This window comes from Plasmodium fragile (genome assembly GCF_000956335.1).
Source record: "Plasmodium fragile strain nilgiri unplaced genomic scaffold supercont1.8, whole genome shotgun sequence".
NCBI lineage: Eukaryota > Apicomplexa > Aconoidasida > Haemosporida > Plasmodiidae > Plasmodium > Plasmodium fragile.
In genome coordinates, this window is record NW_012192588.1 from 89,286 (window position 1) to 109,630 (window position 20,345).

Below are 20,345 nucleotides of genomic sequence, written 5' to 3' on the forward strand. Positions count from 1 at the left end.
AAAAAAAAAAAAAAAAAAATCTCCAAATTTGTCCCTTTTCTTCATTTTTTAGTGCATCACCATGTAGCCACTTAACGCACACGTGAAAACAGATACATGTGTCATGTGGCCTTTTTTTTTTTTTTTTTTTTTTTTTTCTACACCTTTTTTATTGTCCCCATTTGTGTAACATAATAAAAACTTTTAAATCAATTTTGTTTTAAATAATTTTTGTGTTTGTTCTTCAAAAATGACAATAAAAACTACCAACATAAAAAAAAAAAAAAAAAAAAAAAAAAAAAAAAAAAAAAAAAAAAAAAAAAAAAAAAAACACTTCAATAAATTGAATTCTAACATGATGCATAAAAAAAAATTGTCGAGAAAAAACGCTTGACAAGATACAACTTAACATACAATGCAAAACGCTAATGTATTCGCACGGTGAACGTTGTAAAAACGGGGGAATAAGTCGTCATCTTCATCATCATAAGTATACGTTTGAGACGCAGATACACCTGCGCGTATGCATCAACTCCTTGGTGCGAGGGTATACTCCATGCGTCCACGTCGGAAGGAATATTTTATTCTTACGAAGAGAGGAGTAACGTTGGGGATCGGCCCAACATAGGAATGGAAAAGTCTCACAAAGCTTGACAAAGCCTGACATATGTTTGACCTATCCTGTCCTACTTACATGGGTCGGGCAAGGCGTCCAGCTTGGTACAGTTCAACAAAGTTCTGAAGCAGTTTTTCTCGCTACATGCTTTGCATTCGTCATTGCACTGGTCCTTGGAGCATTGCTTGTTGCACGAAATAAAGGAACATCCGATGAAGGACGAAAAGCAGCTCAAACATGTTGGAGAAAAGTCAATGTTGTGTTTTTTCAAATATTTATTTACACATATATCTATTAAATACGGTTTTGCCGATGACGCCTTGGCGCAGTCAAAAAGTACTTTGTAGAAATCATTGGATGCAACGCTATTCGATTTGAACAGATGTAATATGTACTCCCTAAATTGGTTCGTTTTCAAACTTATATAATCTTTAATATTTTCTGCATCCTCACTTTTATAATTTTGGCTTAGGAACTTCTCTCCATTTATTAACCTCTGCTCGATGTCACCTGTACATCCTTTATTGTCACTTTTTTCCTCAAATATGCTCAAATCATTATGGAAATTTTCACTTGGGGATTTGTAATTGTTGTTATTACTGTTACCTTGCAGGCAGAGTACGTTGACTTTGCATGCCGCGTTCAGAAGAACGCTAAACAGGAGGCACTTAACTGTATATTTCATTTTTCACAAATAGAAATGGGTAAAGTCACAGCGCAGCCTTATTCTGCAATGTAGCAATGTTGTTTTTTGCTTTCAGGAGGAGGGGATATTTAAGTATTCAAAATTGTGCACGTTGGCGGAAGTTTACAAAAAAGCGAAAATTATATTTTTCAAAATGTTTGCACGTGTTTGTTACATGGGCTATTATTATAATGCGCAGCTTACAAATGCTACAGATGTTGTTTCTTCAAACGCATAATTAAAACATGGTAAAAATGCGGAAAAGAAAAAAAAAAAAAAATAATAATAAACTTCTTAATTTTTGCATAAAACGGAGATAACAGAAATAGTTGAGTATAGCTAGGGTGCTTCCATAAAACTTATCATGACAATGTTTTTTTTTTTCTAGTTTAAACCCTATATTCTTTCTTTTCTATTTTTTTTTTTTGTTGCATATTAACAAATGGGCGTGTTTTTTATACTTTCCATCTGTACAGGTGTCGCTACTCACTCCTGTTCGACCCATCTTGTATGGAATGAGAAAACTATTTCGGGCTGGATATCCAATAACACCGATTAATTGCAAAGGTCTTATAAACATATAATTTTGTACGTACGCCGTGGCCTATATATAATGAACTATATATTGCAACTATATTAATAATATTCATGGGGGATTAACTCTACATCTGACCTGCGCCCCTTTAACTCATCCTGCTGGTGTTACCTGTGAGCTGTAGGTGCGTAAATATGAACATGCATGATAATAGGCATGCACGTGGTGGCAGCTATTTTGTAGGACGCGTGAAGCCACCCCGTTTGTTTTGTTTTTTTTTTTTTTTTTTATGCAACGGCTACGCTGCATATATATATTATATATAATTATATTAATATGTACTCGTTCACGTTACATGCCGCACTGGGGGAGAAGAATTAAGGATGAAAAAAAAAAGGCACGCGCAGCACGTGGACCCTAAGAACGCGGACAACAGGGTGTTGCCACCCAAAAGGATATGTGCTTCTCTGTATTTGTAAATAAGTGAACGAACGAAATCTGCGACAAAAAAAAACTAAGAAATAAATAAAATAATAAAAGATCGCTCCAAATAAACAACTCCAACAGCTAAAAAAATATATATATATAGAAGATATGATCAATAATTTCTCTACATTAACCGAATCGCATGCCCCCATTTTGCTTGGCTCGCGGTGAACAAAATCATTTATAGTGACCCCCGTACCTCCGGAATAGACCCATATGCTGACTGCAACTTTTGAAAAAATGCGCCCATTGCTCCGCGGTGACGTAGCCAGTATATATACGTTCCAGAACCCACTTCATTTCTCTAATTATAGGGTGTCACACATGATGTGCTATAAAATGTGTTCATAATAAAACAACGTTGCGTGTATATTTGCTTCTCCTATCAACGTTCGCTACGTATACCTCTACAACGCCCTTGGGGAAAAAGCAAACAATAAAGGCAACAGTAAATATGAACCCTAAACCCCTATTCCAATTTTTACGCACATTATTCACTATTCGAAATACGAAATTTTTTCACGGAGCATAGAAAGCGTGCGAGCTGTTCTTTTAGGGGCTGGTCCTCTTTAAGTAGTAGAACAAATCATACTTTGCTAAAAATGGAAAGGCTTTTTGTTGTCAGAGTTGCATTAAAAAATGGTCGATCAGCACACGTGCAAAACGAAATTAATATTGGTGTATCAGTTTTCATTGAAAAAATCGAATGATAAAATTTTTTTAAGCCCAAATGAAGACCCCCAATGGGTACTTTTTTTTGAAAAAGGGAAAAAATTTATGAACAACTTATTCATTTTTAAGGCAAAAAAATGAAAAGAAATAAAATAAGATGTAACCAAGTGAGCATCATATTGTTGCACATGAATTGTGATCGTGTTTGCGGCGCATACAAATGACGACGCAGATTGTCCCACTATTCCGACAAGCTCACTCTATTTGCAGAGTTCTATTCCTAATTCTTAACCCGCAACAAAAGAAATATGGGGGTGGGTTCATCCCCATAAAGGTGCAAAAATAACAGGGCCTTATCAAACCACGTGTTGGACCTTTTCCTCGCCTGTTTATATATCGTGGCACCACTTATTTGGTGACTTAACCAATCTAATGGTAGAAAAGAAAAAAATAATAATATACATTGTTCCATTCATTGGACACACCAAATTGCCCCCAACAGCAGCACCACCTGTCGTGTACTTATAACAGTTCCACTTCCATATAAAAAAAAGAAGATAAAATGAAAACAAATTTTTACATAATAAAATTCTCAAAGAAGGTAATAATTTCTATACACATTTAAAAGAAAGCGTGACGTGAGACAATCCCATAAGACTACTCATTTGATTCCTAATAACGGTTCGAAACGTTCGTAGTAAATCTTATTCCCTATTATTAACTAATTTACACTTACCATAATCAACGTTTAATTAAAAAAATCGTTTTCTTTTATCGTAATATATGTGGTTTAAACGCGAAAAGGAAGTGCGCGCGCGCACCAATCAATCTTATATCAAGTTGAATGAAATAAAGCTTGACCCTCTTTCCCATGTCGCCCTTCTGTGGGCTTTTCACAATAGGCCGGCAATTTATTTTTTCTCTCCACGCGTATGGTGCAAATATTTTAGACAAAAAATTGGAAAAAAAAAAAAAAAAAAAAGTACTGTAGTGTGAATGTATGTATCCTTTTGCCAAATATATGTACCTTGATAACCCCTTCAATTTTGTTTTCACTTTTTTTTTTTTTTTTTTTTTTGGCGGGGGGTGTATAGTGTGCAATGTGGGAAGGCTGTCTTTGACAGATGAAATTAGCAAAAATGGAGAGCCTATAAATGCAAATATGCGCAATGCTGCTATGTTTAGTCTCGTAACGGAAGTCCCTATGTTTTTTCCCCTTAAATTAAAAACATCATATTTGTAGTCCGTTCGGTGAGGCTTATCTGACGCCCCCAAAGATGAGGACAAACAATGCGCCAGCAAAGAAACTTCGTACCCTTGGGGGACGCATCTAACTGGGTACCCTACTGCAATATAGAACCTTATGTGTATTAGTACACATGTGTACATTCTACGTATGTCATAATTATATATATACACAGGCAAGCTGATAACCCGCTCCCCTTCCTGCGAGAGGCAATGCACACATGAAGTGATGCACGTATGCCCTCATTTATTCTACTCCAAAAGGACAGCAATTAATTGGAAGGGGTAAATATTCAAGAGAAACACACACATATACACGCACACACATACACACACACATGTGTAGATGCGCCTCCAAACCTGCGCACACCACAGTGCCCTGTTCTGCAAACCCGCATCACCTATTTTTTTTTGAATAAAAGCAAAGCAAAAATGTTGACGAAAAAAAAGGACACAAATGTGAAGGAACAGTTAAAAACCAAGACTAACGGAATGAATTACAAAAATTGGGGGAAAAATCCCAAAGCAGAAGTAGTAGATAAAGAGGAAGATTTCAAACACCTAGAAGAAAAGGAACATGAAATACAAAAAATATCCAGAAGAATTTACGAAGAAAATAGTAAAATAAAAAAAATCAATTTACATCATAAAATAATTAAGGAAGAATTTGAAAAGAAAAAATTAATCGATCAAAGTGATAAAAAAAAAAAAAACACTCCTGATTATTACAAAAAAATTACAACAAAATTACAGAACAACATAAATAATGTTGAAGAATACATTAACAACATTACAAATGATATAAACATTTTAAAAAGCTCCATAGATGACGAAAGAAATGAGAGAATTATCTACAACAATAACATGAAAATTCTGGTTAATGAGTACAATACTTTAAAAAAGAACATCAGTAATTTAGTTACACAGGAAAAGGAACAAAACTCGCAAAATGAAAAACTAAAAGTGGAGCTGAATGAACTCATTAAAGAAAAAGACAGCCTGGAGAAAAAACACAGAGAAGATTTCAAAATGCTGCAGCAAAAATTGAAGGAACAAAAAATATTATCGTCTGAACAGAAAATACATGAACTAATCAAAAAGAAGTACAACTGCAAGGAAAGGAGAAATAACAAAGCGGCAGAGGGGTCCGAGGACGAGTTGGAGCGAAGAAACGAAAGACATGCTACCTCCTCGGCCGCCAGCAACGATAATAACAGTAGAAATCTCTCTGGGGAAGGAAATCACACAAATGAAAACTACTACCTCCTGGAAGAAGCAGACTACGAAGATGAAAAGAAAAAAAAACTAAATGCAAAAATAATTCTCCTAAAAAAACTATGCCTGAGAATCCTATTCATTAACGAATATCAAAAACAAAATATTAAAAAGTTAGAAGAAAACATTGAAAATATGAACAAGGCAATCAATTCTATAAGCATTTTGACATCCAAAAAAGGAGACTTTGATCACATCATAATAAATTTAAATGCGTCCAAGGAAAAAAACTACAGTCTTATTTCGAGAATTAACCTCCTAAATTACGAAACGAATGTTTTAACCAAGTTGAATAAAAAAATGAAAGAGAAATTTAAAAATATCAACCTCCAAAATGACGAAATGGTTAATTTAAAGAAAGAAATTACAAACAAAATGAACGACAAAATGACTCATATTAAGACATCCCTACTGAATAATCAAGAAACATGCAAGTTAAAAAAAAAATGCTTCCACGATTGTGTCATGTACTTGAAATGCCTATATGATTTTATCAAACAATTTGAAAATATGAACAACAAATTAAATCTAAGGACACAAATTATAAATAAAGAAAAAAACTTCCATTTTAATTACATCCACAAGTACAATGAAGAAATTCTGGTCGATGAAAATCACCTAAATGACTTTTTAATATTTATTGAAAAATATATTTACGCTCTTAACTTTTACCTTCCTTCACCTACATTCAATTACAAAAACTTTATCATTGAAAATCCCAATGTTAGTGTTCTCGGTTCTGCCTTATCGGCTCATTCTATAGATTCTGCCTCGAACGAAAACGCTCAGTGTAGCACACTCAACTGTGTCACCTCCGAAAATGAATTCGGCGCGTCTGAAGGAATTTCTCCAGGGGAAGACGGAAATTTGGTGAATGAGCCCGTAAATAATGCGCCGGTGAATGTGGATACACCCAGTGGTGGCGACACATTCAAAGGGAATGATTCCCTGGATGACACAAGACAGGGAGACAATCAGATCGCAAGCATTCCCGCACAAGGGCACCAAGCGGAGGCGCAGCACATAGAGGGACACGACCAAAATTTTGCACCCAATGAAGTGGAAAACGACCCAAGTGAAGCACACCAAAAGGAGGAAGAACAGAAAAACGAACTTAAAAAAGAGAACGAACTAAGCGACAACCAAATTGACCAGCACGCTGAGGCGAATAGCCAGATGGGCAACCTAATTCCAGAAGTAGAAAAAGAAGATCATAAGTTACAAGATCAGCAGCAGAAGGGGGAAGAGGGAGGAAAAGAAGAGGAAGAAAAAAATGCCATAGAGGGAAAGCAACCAAAGGAGGGGGAACCTCAAAGCGAAACAGAACCAAGTGATAACGTGGCAGGTGGAAATGGACATGGTAATGATTTACCAAATCGGGAGAATGAAGGTGACGCGTCGGAAGGGGCACCAAAGGAGGAAAGTTCACCTGGCGAGCAAATGCAGGATGAAAGTACGCCTAACGAAGAAGTGAAGGTATCAGATGAGGAAGAGGCGATAGTGTCTGGTGTGGACGAGGTGAACGTGGCAGATGAGGAACAGGCGATCGTGGCAGATGAGGAAGAGGAGATCGTGCCAGGTGAAGAACAAAGCAACGAGACCAAAGGAGAGCAGGAACCTTCACCAAATGAGGAGCAAGTTAACGCACCAGGGGAAGAACCGATAAACGCACCGACAGATACGCAGCAAAGTTTACCGAACGAAGAACCGCTGAACGCACCAAGCGAAGCGCAGACAACCCCCGTCACCCCAGATATAGAGGGAGAAAACCAAAACTACAATTTAAATCATTTTAATTCGCGCAGCATCGAATACGATAAGCTAAAAGAAGAAATTCCCACCGAATTATTAATGAAAAAATATGACTCTAAGAAAAACTCAACGGCTGCAAATTAGGTGTGGAGCACAACATACCAAAATGACTGTCCACAGCTGTTGGAACAAAAAAAGGGTGCACCCCGCTCTATTCCCTTTCACATGTTACACCGACGTATATTATGTGCAATAATATGTACATGGTTTTTTTTTTTTTTTTTTGCTCTTGTTTTGAAATTTTTAAAAGACGAAAAAGGAAAAAAACAAAAAAACATTTAAATAAAACATTTTCATCATGTTCCTTGTTCCGATAAAACTTTGTAAACTTTTCAAGGCAAATACAAGGATAGGCAAAAGGCTATAATTCTGTTGAGAGACGCGGTGCTGGGAGTAACCGTACCTAAGTAAGAAGACAGCTTCTCTCTTCAGCATTCTTACAGCTATCCAAAGGGAGAGCAAAAATGTAACACATATATTGTGCTAAACATGTGCCGTTTACGTTTACGCTGCGCCCAAAATGAAAAAAACAGCTGTCCTTCTCCAGTGTACACTACCACCTTCCCGCATTAGTTGCATTCTTACACTGTTAAAAAAGAAAAAGGAAACGCGCAGGGTACTACACCTGCCCCCCTGCTATGTATAGAAGGATGTTCCCTCGAGGTGTCCTCACTATGCGAAACAAAAAAGAAAACTGGATCTATTTGAGTATATCATTTGTTTCCTTTTTGTTTTTACCAATTAATTTGTAAAAAAGTTCACATACGGTTTGCAAAAAAGAAGAAAAAAAAAAAAATAGCGCAACTGCACTTCAAAACAGGTGTAATGTCAAATGGGGGGGGTTCTATAATAGAGTGATACACGCACCCATTACAAAGGCACTTCCTTGCTCATGGGCACAACCCATCTAACTCTTAATGGAGCACGCGCACAATTTAGACAAGTGGATCTGCGTTTGTTCAGCGTACGACGACGCACTCAAAGGACCTGATTTAGCAAAGACTCTAGGGGGTTCCGCTTAGTCATTCCCAACAGCTCATATATGTACAAATACACCTTTGCTCTGCTGGTGCCTTCCAAAAAATGATAAATCGTAATTAGCTTATTTAGGAAGATATAACCAAAGTGTTTATTACCATTGTAGCATTTTTTACGTAGCATGTGCAAAACCAGCTGAATTATTTTTCCGTAGTACGCATAGTTTGATCTGTTTGGGGATTTTGCGTGCGTCCTTTTCAGCAGCGTGTTGTGTATATCTATGTGGTAACTTTCTACGGCCGCTCTTCCCTTTTGATGTTGCTTATTTTCGCAATGGTTCTTCTCCACTGAAGGTTTTCTCAAGCCAAGGGAACTAAAGTAGCTATGAAGGACTACAACATTTTCCAGAAAAATCATCACCTCGTTGATCACAAAACTTAGGTCTTCATTTAAAAAGGATTCTTCTACCGGCACTTTGGTTGAAATGGAATTATGCGGGAATTCCCCGTTTGGAATTCCCAGGTCGAACAAACTGGTGCAAATGCTAAATAAATTATTGAACATAAGAAATATGTACTTTACAAAGGTTTTGCATGTCTTCAAATGAGCTTTTTTCATTTCTCCAAAGTTTGTTGTAAGATCTGCAGTTAGCTTTTTCCGTCTCTGTTTCGCACTCTCCTTTTTCTTCCCCTGCTTCTTTACCTTAATGAAGAGGTTAAAATATTCCACATGAAACAGGTTGATAAAAATGTAATACAAACTCCTATTCAAATTTTTTATAATTTTTATCAAGTCTGAAAAGATATTTAAATTCGATCTTTTCAGTGTGTTTCCTTCCTTCCTTATAATGAATGTGCTTCTAACTTTAAGAGAAATGTACTTGTGGAAATTGCTGTACCAGAAATTCCACAATTCGAATGTGTTACATTTACTTGGTTCCCCTTTTTGGTTGATCACCTTTTGTGCGTTATTTAGTATAAATCTTTTTATTTTCCTTTTTTCATGTTTCAGAAGCGTATTTGTAAATATATGGGCATAGTCCACACTGGGGTAGAACAAATTCGAAACGATGTTACTTACAAAGAGGGAGAGGTAAAAGAATATTTCAGACGTTTTTTCGTAGCTCTCTTTAAAAATATAGCCCATTATGTAGCGATTTTTGGTTATTTTTTCGATGTGCGTTTGATTGGAGAACACAATGATAAGGGATTCTTCCTTCTCCCTGGTGCGACTGTTACCATTTGGTTGTACTTTTATTTCCTCTGTGTCGTCTTCTGCATCTCCAGTTATCGGTTCTCCTTCTTCTAACCCACTTTTGTGCATTCCCTTCGTCACAAATGATTCCCTCTTTTTGGACGTATATGAGGGATGCCATCTTCCGAAAGAGGCCATTTCTTCCTCACTTTTCCCTCCTGAGCAATCCGCTTCAACGTTGACGCTGTTCATGTAAAGCTTCTCATTTTGACCATCCGTGTCGTAAAAATTTATCACCGGCATCGTAAAGGAGGTGGGGTAATAAAAAGCTATTTCGTCTTGGAACAACTTCTGATGCATCATTCGATCTAGCCATAGCAGAATGTTATTCCTTGTTATCAGTTTCAGCACAAGGTTATTTTTGACGTAGTAGGCCACGTCGCAGTTGTTCTGGTCCGTGCCGCTGCCCCCCTTTTCCCCGTTGGTCCCATTCGCTGCATTCTCTTGTGCACGGCTTTCACCATAGTATGCGTGACCACTACCGTCTTGCTGTTCATCCGCCTGCCCATCACTAACTCCGTTGCGCTTTCTCTCCTCCGTGTCACCATCCCCCACACAATCAAATTGCATATCCTCGAGAACCAACACTCCACTACACATGACTAGCAGAATTAAAAACTTCTTCAACAAATTGTAGTTCAGATAATTACTAAAAAACATAGTCAGGTAAATCTCGAAAATGTTATTTTTATTTAATATATTCAGAATCGTTTTTATAGCATTTTTATGATTCCCCTGAATGTATTGCAGTTTATCCATAGTTTCTTCTTCTTCCTTCTCTTTGTTGGTAACTCTGTTTCTGTTATCATTCTCTTCTTCCACATCCTCATCCTCATTTTGAAAATCGTAAATCATTCTGTGGTTGACGTTGGACGTTGCGAAGAAGCTCCTATCGATGGTGTTATTTTGCCGTTGGGCGTGTGTTGCACTATCATTGTACTGGTGCTCATCCATATAGTCGCCATTCTGATCATACGCGGTGGTGTAATTTGCATTTCGGGTGGAATAGTCCCCATCATTATCATGCTGCTGGAACGTTGATCTTCCATGTGCTTTGTTGTAATGTGTGTATGATGAGTTATCTTCTTGGCCGCTCCCCCATTGGTGATCTGCATATTCTTGTTCACATTTTTCACCACTTTCACCCTCGATCACCCGGGCGCTGCCCCTCAAGTTATACCTCGTGGAGAAAAGCGCCTGCGTCGAAATGATCAAGAAATTGATGACATTTAGCGACGTAAAATTTGTCTTCCTAAACTGGTTATTCAAATATGCGTGAAAAAAATGAACCGAAAACGTTTTGTTCCTAATCAGGTTCTTAAGAGTGTCTCTGAAGCCTTTTTTCTTGTAAATTTCGTTTATTAAAAAAAAGGAGTAAGTCGACACGCAGGGGTTTATATAGTACGAATTGGGGTCTACTGAATATTTTAATTTCTTCATAAAGAAGAACAAATAAAATAGTTCCTTGAAGGGAATTACCAACATCCGTTGCTTCTTTTTTCGACCCCCACTATTGTTCATACTAATGCTACTATTGTGGTGCCTTTCCGAAAAGCTATTTTTCCATATTACGCCATGACCTGCTTCTTCCGTCTGCCCACTTGCGCCGCGAGATCTCCTAAACGAATTTAATCGCTTCCTAATTTTATAGAGCACAAACGAATTCTCAATCAACTGGTAAAATATGGACAACCCCTTTATGCTAATCATCCTCACTATGATGTCATTACTACTCAAACAGAATATTAAAATTTTCAATGCATTCATGGAGAACGCTTTTATCCACTTCCCAAAGAAGTCAATGTCGTTAAGAAGGTATCTCTTTAGCAACTTTTTGTAATTTTTTTTAAAATGAATATCTTTCATTTTTCTACCGTACAATAGATCGCTACTGTCGACTATACAGTCTGTGTTGATGCTGCTACTGGGGTGATTCCTACTCATGTTTGCCATTTTCCCCTTCTGCGTGGCGCTCCTTCCTGTGTAGTTTCCCTGGACTCCGTTTTGGTGATCGCCATGGTGACCGTTCTCATTGGACGAGTTCTCCGGGTCAGCACTTCCATCATCGGCACTTTCATTGCCAACACCATTCTGTTTGTTATCCCCATTTTGAAAACCCTCCTGTGCAACGTCCCCATCAACTTCCTCCTGGGGCTCCTCCCTAAATGTGCTGCAATTCTTATACGCGTTACCTTCATACGGGCTATTCATAAAAATACTCGTTCGAATGGTCTTTCCATAGTAAATCATATTCTTTATATTCGCTTTTTCTTCCTTGTCCAGTAAATCTAAAATTCTTGTGGATCTGTGCACGCTGTGAATTTGTTTGAATTTTATACAAAATTTGCAGTTGCTATTATTTTTCTCGTTCTTCTTCAAATGGTAAAAATGTTCCTTTTCTTCATCGTACGAGACAAGTTTGTTGGAACTTCCAAGGGGGAAGCCTCTCTTTGTGTGTTCCTTCATATGATGCATCCCTCCGTTATAACTGTTGTGTGGATCGGTGTCGCCATTGTTACCATATGTGCGGGAGAAATTCCCCAAACCACCTCCAATCACATTGCCCCCATCGTGTGCCCGTCCTCTTTCCTCATCCTCGTTGTTGTCATAGTCTATATAGAAATGAATATCTGGGTACTTCCTTATGTAATTCTTTATCTTTCTGTTAATCTCCTGCATATTTAGCAAGTCAAAATTTAAAAACACATTCTCATGGCGATACGTTGTGTACAAAATTCTAAAGTGATAAACAAAAATTCTCAACTTTTCCGCCATCAACACAAAGCACAAAATTAATTTGCTAACTATTAAGCACAACAAAAAGAGGTAATCATAAATGTTATCTTCCAACTTTATTCTATGTGCTAAGAAAAAGGCTTCCCTTTTAATATATTCATTTTGGCTCATTATGCAATGAGGGAATTTTGTCCTGTAAAGCTTCAGCAACAGTTCTCCTTTTTTCATATTCCCGTTCGTTTGGTAGTAATCACTGTGGAGTCCTCCTTTCCTACGTAACTGTTGCTCATCCGATTGGACACAACTAGAACCATTTGCACCCCCGTTGCAGAACGCGTTGTGGTTAAGTTCTTCCCCCAAGGGGTAAACTTCCCTCTCGCAACATTCGCTCTGCCCTGATCTGTTCATGTGCAGATAAAACAAAAAGTGCTTCTCCCCACTTTCCAATTTCCTGCGCACATTTTCATTCATATAAAAGTAGAGGCACGTCTTATTCAGCATGCTCGTATTCATATTCAGCCAATCGTACCTTCCATCATTATCTAAATTAAATTCTTTAAATTTCAACACTTCATCGATTAGCTTATTGTCCAGGATACTCTCCATCGTGACCGACTTCAAATAATGCGAAATGTCCACGAAGAAAATGCTTCTTATGTGCACATCCACACTTTCCAGGGTGTAACTGTACGTTTTCTTCAGCGCGTTGAATAGATCCCTGTTTAGCGTTTTCAAACATATGGCTTGCATTTCGGGTACCTTCCCTCTGCTCTGATCATACCATTCTTCGTAAAATATTTTTACCAGTTTTAAGATGAACAGGAGGGCGTTCTTGCTTCCATCATTGCACTCATCATTGTACCCACCACTGCGCTCATTATCACCTTCATCATCACAATTATCATGGGTTCCCCCATGGGTGGTTTTCGCAACCCCTCGCTTCACCCTAAACGCTTCCAACTGCTGCACAATGAGCCTCCCTACATGAACATCTCTGAAAAAAGCCTCAACCAACATGCGCACGTCTAAGTTTCTGAACTTCACATATTTGAGAAGCAAGAAGAAGGCGTAGAAAACGACATACACTTTTTTGCCCTTTTTCAGCTCACCCACGTCGTGCTCGCTAAAAATGTACATGTAGTTTTTCATTGCATTTTCATAATAAAAATGATTTGTCTTCCCTGTTGCACAAAACGCTAGGTCAGTTAGCAGATCGCAAACATGTCCATCCACCATCCTTTCCATCTTAAATTTCCTCACATTTTGATTAACCATTTGCAAAAGTAGAACTAGCAAAGTGCAATGATCGTTTGTTCTTCCTGTTCTTAACGTTCCTTTGGTGAAGCTCTCGTTATGTACCGCATCACCACTATTTCTACGCCCCATTTCTTCTTCCTCTTCTGCGCTGCCCCTTTTCAAATTTTTAAAAATTCCCTTGAAGGCAAAAAACATGACTCTCTCGTAGCATCTCATCATATACTCACCCTTGGGAATGTCATTTTTGTAAAAGTACCCATAAAAGTAGAAGAATTCGACTTCGCATATTCTCCTTATAACGTCTTTGCCGTAATCTCGAAGCAGCTGTCGCATTCGATCTTTTCCACTTAGCATGTTTCCCAAAAAGTACAAAACGGATAAGGCTATTAATAGGCAATTTTTATTTTTCGTCTTCTTCGTGCTTAACAACAGCAAGCTAATTCTGTTTCGCCTTCTATAAATAGATTTGTATGCGTGTGCAAATTTCTTCAAATAAATTTCGGCCAACATGTCTGAGAAAAATTTTCTAGGCAACATAAATACCTCTTCATACGTTACGCTCTCTAAGCGCTGTATATCAATTTGGTCAAACAGTGGAGGGGTGTACTTATTTTCCATCAAGTAAAGAAAAATCATAAAAATGTAATTCTCCATGGTGTTATTACAGGCTGCTTGCTCTGGGGGGGCCTTCAAATCGAAAAGGGCCACATGCTTCTGCAGAACGTGCGCTTCTATTTCTCTCTTGATGTCCCCACGCCGCTGCACATGTGTTCGCTCGTTTTTGATACCACGGAAGAAGTAATGTTGAGTGGTACTTCTATCGGAGGTGCCATTTTCCTCCCTCCTGATACCGTGGCGAATAACCCTTTCCACAATGACACGACTCAGCGGGCAACCGCTATCGCCGTACCACTTCTTAACATACAACTCGCACAACTCATTTAGGATGGCGTTCATTTCGTCTTCCAAGCGTTTATCTCGCGTGATGGTTTCAATTAGTAGTGCCACTGTGTTAACACCGCTTCGGTGCATACCTTTCACGTCATTTTGTAGTCCAAACTTAAAACCGTTTTTCTCCTTTTCGCTACGCATAATGTTGACGAAAAAAAGAGCGATATGTTTCAAAAGAAAAGACCTGCAGCTTCCTATGGCTTCCTCCTCCCCATTTGGATCATTGTCAGTTTGGTTACTGTCACCCTTAGAGGAAGTGTTTCCAACTATTAACTTCCTCATAAAACCTCCCTTCGCATCTAACATCTGTAGCAAGGACAGAATCATGAGGGATAATTTCCCCTTAATTTGTTCTTCCCCGTTATGTGTATCCTGTTCCGCAATGATATGTATCAAATTAACAAGGCTCTCCCCCACAGGCTTCTTATACCTCTTCTTTTTTAGATTAAACAGTTGGATGCTCTTATGCACGTAACACAGGATAAGATGTGCGAAGTGGTGAAAAACCACACCATTCGTTTTAAGTCCCTTCTGCAGATGATCCAATAACTTTATAAATAATCCATTCTTAAAAATATGAACAAACAAAAAACACATGGACCTACTTAAATTACGTATCTTTTGAAAGAAATTATTGGCGTCATATTTTGTATCCCCTTGTTGTTTTCTACTTCCACAACTAGCGATTATATTCTTAACATCTTTGTATCTTCTTGTGTGTTCCACATATGAATGAATGTTTCTACCTACAGTGGCACTCAGGGCAAGGAAGACCTCCACCGTTTTGCTTATTTTGTCAATCAAATACTGTAGCGTGTTGGTGTCAACGTTACCATAACCATTTAGGTACGCATAAGTGGTGAAGAAATAATTAACTATGAGAGTGCTAACATTGCACAAATTGTAAAGCAATAGTTCAGCTTCTTCACATTTTTTCTTCGTCTGCTCCAGGTTATCTACACTGGTGTAATAAAATGCAATGTTATTATGTTGCAAGTAAATCTGCAACACGTTTTCGCCCCCGTTTGGAAAGACCCCATCAATATCAGCTGTACCACTTTTTTGTACAATAAAGGAACCATTTGGATTATTACTTCCATCATTAGTTACATCCTTTTTTTGTACCTCACTGCAGAGCTGTTTTATTTCTTCCTGATATTCTGCTGAATTATTCTGCCCCATTTGAACCTTCTCAATTTGCCATAAAAAGGAATCTATGCTTTGTAAAAATGTTGTAAAACTCACAAAGGCAGCCTTCTGCTTATTCGATTTGTTCTGATATGCTACGCTTTCTTCAGACCCTTCCACCATGTTGGTTACACCCGATTGTGGCTTCTCACTCGATGGATTAAACGCGGCGGAATTGCTGGGTGTAGTTCCTCCCCCTTGACTATCACAAAGGTCATCCCTAGTTTGTAAAAAGTCCTTCTTCCTCGTAAAGGTACAAAACAGTTCCCCTAAACTTCTCTGGTTCTTTAACAGTTCTCTCACGCTAACATAAACATAGGGGTTCAACAACAAAACATATTTTACATAACCCAGGTAGTTTATATACACCTGTACGATGTCCTCAAGGGTGTAATCGAACACATCGCCGGCGCCTCCCTTAGTCTGCTTCTCCTCCTTGATGACCTTCATAATTGGTATTCCCTTTAGGGCCAAGTTCAAGTTGTTCGTGAAGAACAGTTCTACTAGGAGCTTGAAAAACGGGGAGGCTTCACTCTTACGCAGGATCCCCTTTTGGAATTCTTTTGTACTCTTCCCCACCTTTTCGATGGAATGTTCCCCAGCCACTTCATCAGGCGCGCCCCCATCAAGATGCATTGCCCTACTTCTGTGCAAGTTAAAAAGGCGACAAAAAACGGACAGCGCAACGACGAACTCGCGCAAGCTACGAATGGCCCTCAAAAAGTTCAAAAACAAAAGCACATCATCCACAAGAGAGGAGTCGAAAAATTTCGTCTTCCTCAGCATTTTGTGTATAAGGGTCTCCACGAAGGAGTAAAATGCCAACTGCACATCTGACGAACATTCTGCGTGTGGTGAAAGCACCCTCTTCTTGTAGTACGTTAAAATGGAAAACAAATTATCCAACAAATGGTAACTTTCGAGGGGGAAATAACACTTCTCGAAAAATAATTTCAAGAATATATTGTACACATTGTCGTTAACATTTACAAACAATTCAAAATTTCTTACTTCTATAATTCTCTTCTGACTGTACAGCTCATTTAATAATTTTTTCTTCAACTCGCAATCGTCGAACAGGTTGATAAAAGTCGTCACTAGCATAAAATGGTACACGTACAAATTGTCCGTATTTATGTGGACGTCATTCAGGAAGTAATGCAACTGAAGGATCTGCTCGCGTTTTTCCTGATTTTTTTCACTTCTCGTATTCACTATTTCGTGATCCTTGACGCCGACGTTAAAGGTGTAGTCATCCGAGTCGTTGTCATGAAGAGGGTTGCCTCTATCACGGGTATCCTTCCTACACCCCTCATTATTTTGCGCCCCTTTAATCTCATTTATAATGTACCTATTTATATACGCAATATCGAACAGGTAGTATGAACTAACGAGGTTGTAAAAAGCGAGGGATAGGTCTTCTTTTATCCTGTTCAACAAAACGATTTTGTTCACCCCTTGAGGGAAGGGCAGGAACGAATCCAGAGACAGTATGAACATGGAAACACACTTGTAAATTTCGAATGTGTAGTGCAAGTAGCACATAATAAAATAATTGTAGTAGTTGTGCTTATCTCTCTTGGTAAACATTTCTACAATATACTTTGTTACATTCATAGGTATGAAAAAAAACAAAACTTCTTCAATTTTTTTCTTGTAATTTAATTCGTTATCCAAATGGTGCAGATAATTGTTGGCTTCTTTCACATTTTGCATCACCACCCTGCGATCAATTATCGCTCCTTCACTGTTCCCTATAGACCCCTCTTTAATCGCGTCGTACAATTCTATAAATATTTTGTAATGAATTACCTCTCCACATAGCTGTAAAAAATTTGTATTTCGCACCACTTCGTTATTGACACTTTGGTACACATACCTGTATTGCAGCAAGCTGGGGGGACCTTCTCCCGATTCGTTCAAGCAGTTGTTATTTATTAAATCACTGCTAGTTCTTTCTAGTTTCTTTTTTTTCCTTCCCAACTTGTCCCTGTTCTCATCGCTTGGTGCCCCGCTACTCATTTTTCTCTTCTTTTCACTTGTCGTGAGTGCAATTGCCCCTTCATCGAGACACAGATCGGGTATGTCCCCTACTGGGTTTGTACCAATTATAGTGCTCTGCTGCATGTCGTTACATCGAAGGGTGAAGTATCCACACACTTGGATGGGCAAGTGGCACATTGCTTTTTCCCCCTTCCTGGGAATATTCGCCCCAGTGGTCCTATGCAGGAAGAATATTTTACTAACATCAATGAAGAGAAGCAGAAACAAAAAAAGGTTGTCGTCACATGTTAAAACGTGCAGTTTGCTGCTGCCATAGTAGAGGTTGATAAAGTGCTGGTACTTTTCTATACTGATTACAATAAGGTAATGGTTAATAAAAAAATTTATTTTTAAGTCAGTTAAGAAAGAGAGGAAAGCATTATTCACTTTGTTCCGGATTAGCTTTTCATCATTGTAGGACTTATCCCTCAACAGAACAACCTCCTCCTCTTCCTTCACGTGGCGTGTGATTAAATACTGCTTCGTATCTCTTATGCAGGTAGCTATATACATTTCTAGATTTGCGAAGATGAGGCATATTCTACGAATGTCTCTTTTCTGTATTCCTATCACGAACAGTTGATTTCCCACTTGCGCATACGTCTTATTTTGCATGTGTTTGGTGCCATCGAACAAATCACCATACATGTTGCCTAGCTCACCTCCCCTGTCCTTTCTATTACAATTTACGGCTAGGTAATACGATGATGCAGAGGGAGAAGAGTCAAATGGGGAACGCCTTTTTTTTCCCTTCTTTTCTCCCCCCCTGTCTTCATTCTCCTCTTCATACGAACACTTCAAAAGGAAGATACAATTACAATTAAATTTTCCATTTTTGTATATTTCGCTAAAATTCCTCCTCTTTAACAACTCGTTTATAAAAAACAGCACCGTCGTGTCCATCTCACTCTGTACATAATTGAAGAAAATTCCAACAAATTTTATCACATTAAAAAAAACATTCATATTTTTATATGTCTCACTTTTTTCTAAAATTTTGTAAAGGCACAGAATAATGTAGTGTCGTAGCGTTTCCCCACTGCTGCAGTATATTTTGCGTATCTCTTCACAGATCGTGTGAAAATGGGTGTGTATTTTATCGCTCCTAGTGCTATCCAAGTAGCAGTATGCACACATAACTAGGATCGCCACCCTCACTGCTTCGAAATCGTCCTTGTTGACGGCTCTGCTATTTGGAACTGCTTCATCTGTGTCACGTCTACTTCGTTTTCTTCTTTTGTGCTTCTCCCTTTTCCTATCTAAAATTTTTTCATTAAACATTTTCGTTTTTCCATTTTTCTTCCTTATTAGCATTTCTGCGTAAAATTCGCAATTGTCCACAATCCTCTTTTTTTCCCTCTCATTTGTCACACCCCCTATAGTACTCCTGCTGAGTAAGTGCTTATACAAAAGTACAACTTCGTTTTGAAAATTGTAACTGCAAAGAAGAGTTTCGTCCTCTTTGATGTATCCATCGCCTGTGGAGTACTTCTTGTACCCGTTTTTTGTATCACGAGAGTTCCCTTCTTCTGAATTGTCGTCATTTTGTGAGTCTTCTCCCAAAGGGGACTCACCCTCCGTTGGAACACTTTGGTCTTCCTCCCCATCGAGGATCTCCCGCCGTTCCCTCTGGACCTTCTCGTCTATCACGTCATCCAGCTCTTCGCCACTGTCCTCCAAATGGGTCAACTCATTTTTCCGCTTCAACTCGGAAACATTTTTGAGATTCTTTTTCAATTCAATCAAATTTAATAACAACGAGGAGGAACGAAAAACAAAATGAAACTTCTCATGGAAAAGGAAAAGGTAGAGAATGACATTTAAAATAAATATTCGGTTATAACTGAAGTTGTTCAAAATCACAATTTCTAGAAGGTTCATTTGTTCACACAAGAAAAGACCTACATTTCGGAAGGCCTCTGATTTGACAAACTGTATTTGGCACTCATCATCCGGGGGTGTTTTCCCCAACTTGTTTCGAAGGAGCCAATTTAAACTATAAAAAATTATTTCAACATATCTCCGATTAATGTTGTGTACTGACTTGGTTCCCTTAGTTTTCGCAGCCTCCAGAGATAACACAAAAATTATCACATCGAGGTAGTTATTTTCAATTAAAACATTCACACACATGTTGTAATCTTCATCATCGAGGTCTCCATTATTTTTTATCAGCCCATACAGGCTTTTTAGTCCTCTTTCGATCTCCTTCTCACTGTCGCTATTCAGCTGGGAACATATTCCCTTCAGTGCGCCCTTTAACTTCTCCATCGTGCAGGATTTCAATTTTTGTTATTCATGACCTGGAAGGGTTCATATTATGGACGATTTCAAGTGTTGCTACTCTACCTCGCTGCTTCCGAAGCTTACGCAACTGATCGATCTCTTCTCGTTCAACACAAAAAAAAACACGTTTTTTTCCTTGTCCACTTGTAAACACAAAACTTTTTTGTTCCCCCCATTCAGTTTCTTTATACAAATAAAAAACAAAACGGGATATAAGTATCCCGTACGGAATATATTTTTTTCCCTCCTTATTCCTTATGCTCCCACATATGGGATAATGCGGGCGCTACGCATTCGCATAAGTTCTGTAGAAGAGGCCCTAGGTTTGGGGTTCCAAAAGAAAAACT

General features: G+C 38.3%; 3 protein-coding genes across 3 annotated transcripts; 1 reads left to right on the forward strand and 2 right to left on the reverse strand.

Moving 5' to 3' along the window:
* Positions 1-665: 665 nt before the first annotated feature.
* Positions 666-1,280, reverse strand: AK88_00959 (uncharacterized protein; the record flags this gene model as incomplete). Its single annotated transcript, XM_012478601.1, has 1 exon — positions 666-1,280. One exon carries the CDS (start codon positions 1,278-1,280, stop codon positions 666-668), a length of 615 nt encoding a protein of 204 aa, XP_012334024.1.
* Positions 1,281-4,650: 3,370 nt separating this feature from the next.
* Positions 4,651-7,389, forward strand: AK88_00960 (uncharacterized protein; the record flags this gene model as incomplete). Its single annotated transcript, XM_012478602.1, has 1 exon — positions 4,651-7,389. One exon carries the CDS (start codon positions 4,651-4,653, stop codon positions 7,387-7,389), a length of 2,739 nt encoding a protein of 912 aa, XP_012334025.1.
* Positions 7,390-8,283: 894 nt separating this feature from the next.
* AK88_00961 (uncharacterized protein) lies at positions 8,284-19,983 on the reverse strand (the record flags this gene model as incomplete). Its single annotated transcript, XM_012478603.1, has 1 exon — positions 8,284-19,983. One exon carries the CDS (start codon positions 19,981-19,983, stop codon positions 8,284-8,286), a length of 11,700 nt encoding a protein of 3,899 aa, XP_012334026.1.
* Between the last annotated feature and the right edge of the window lie 362 nt (positions 19,984-20,345).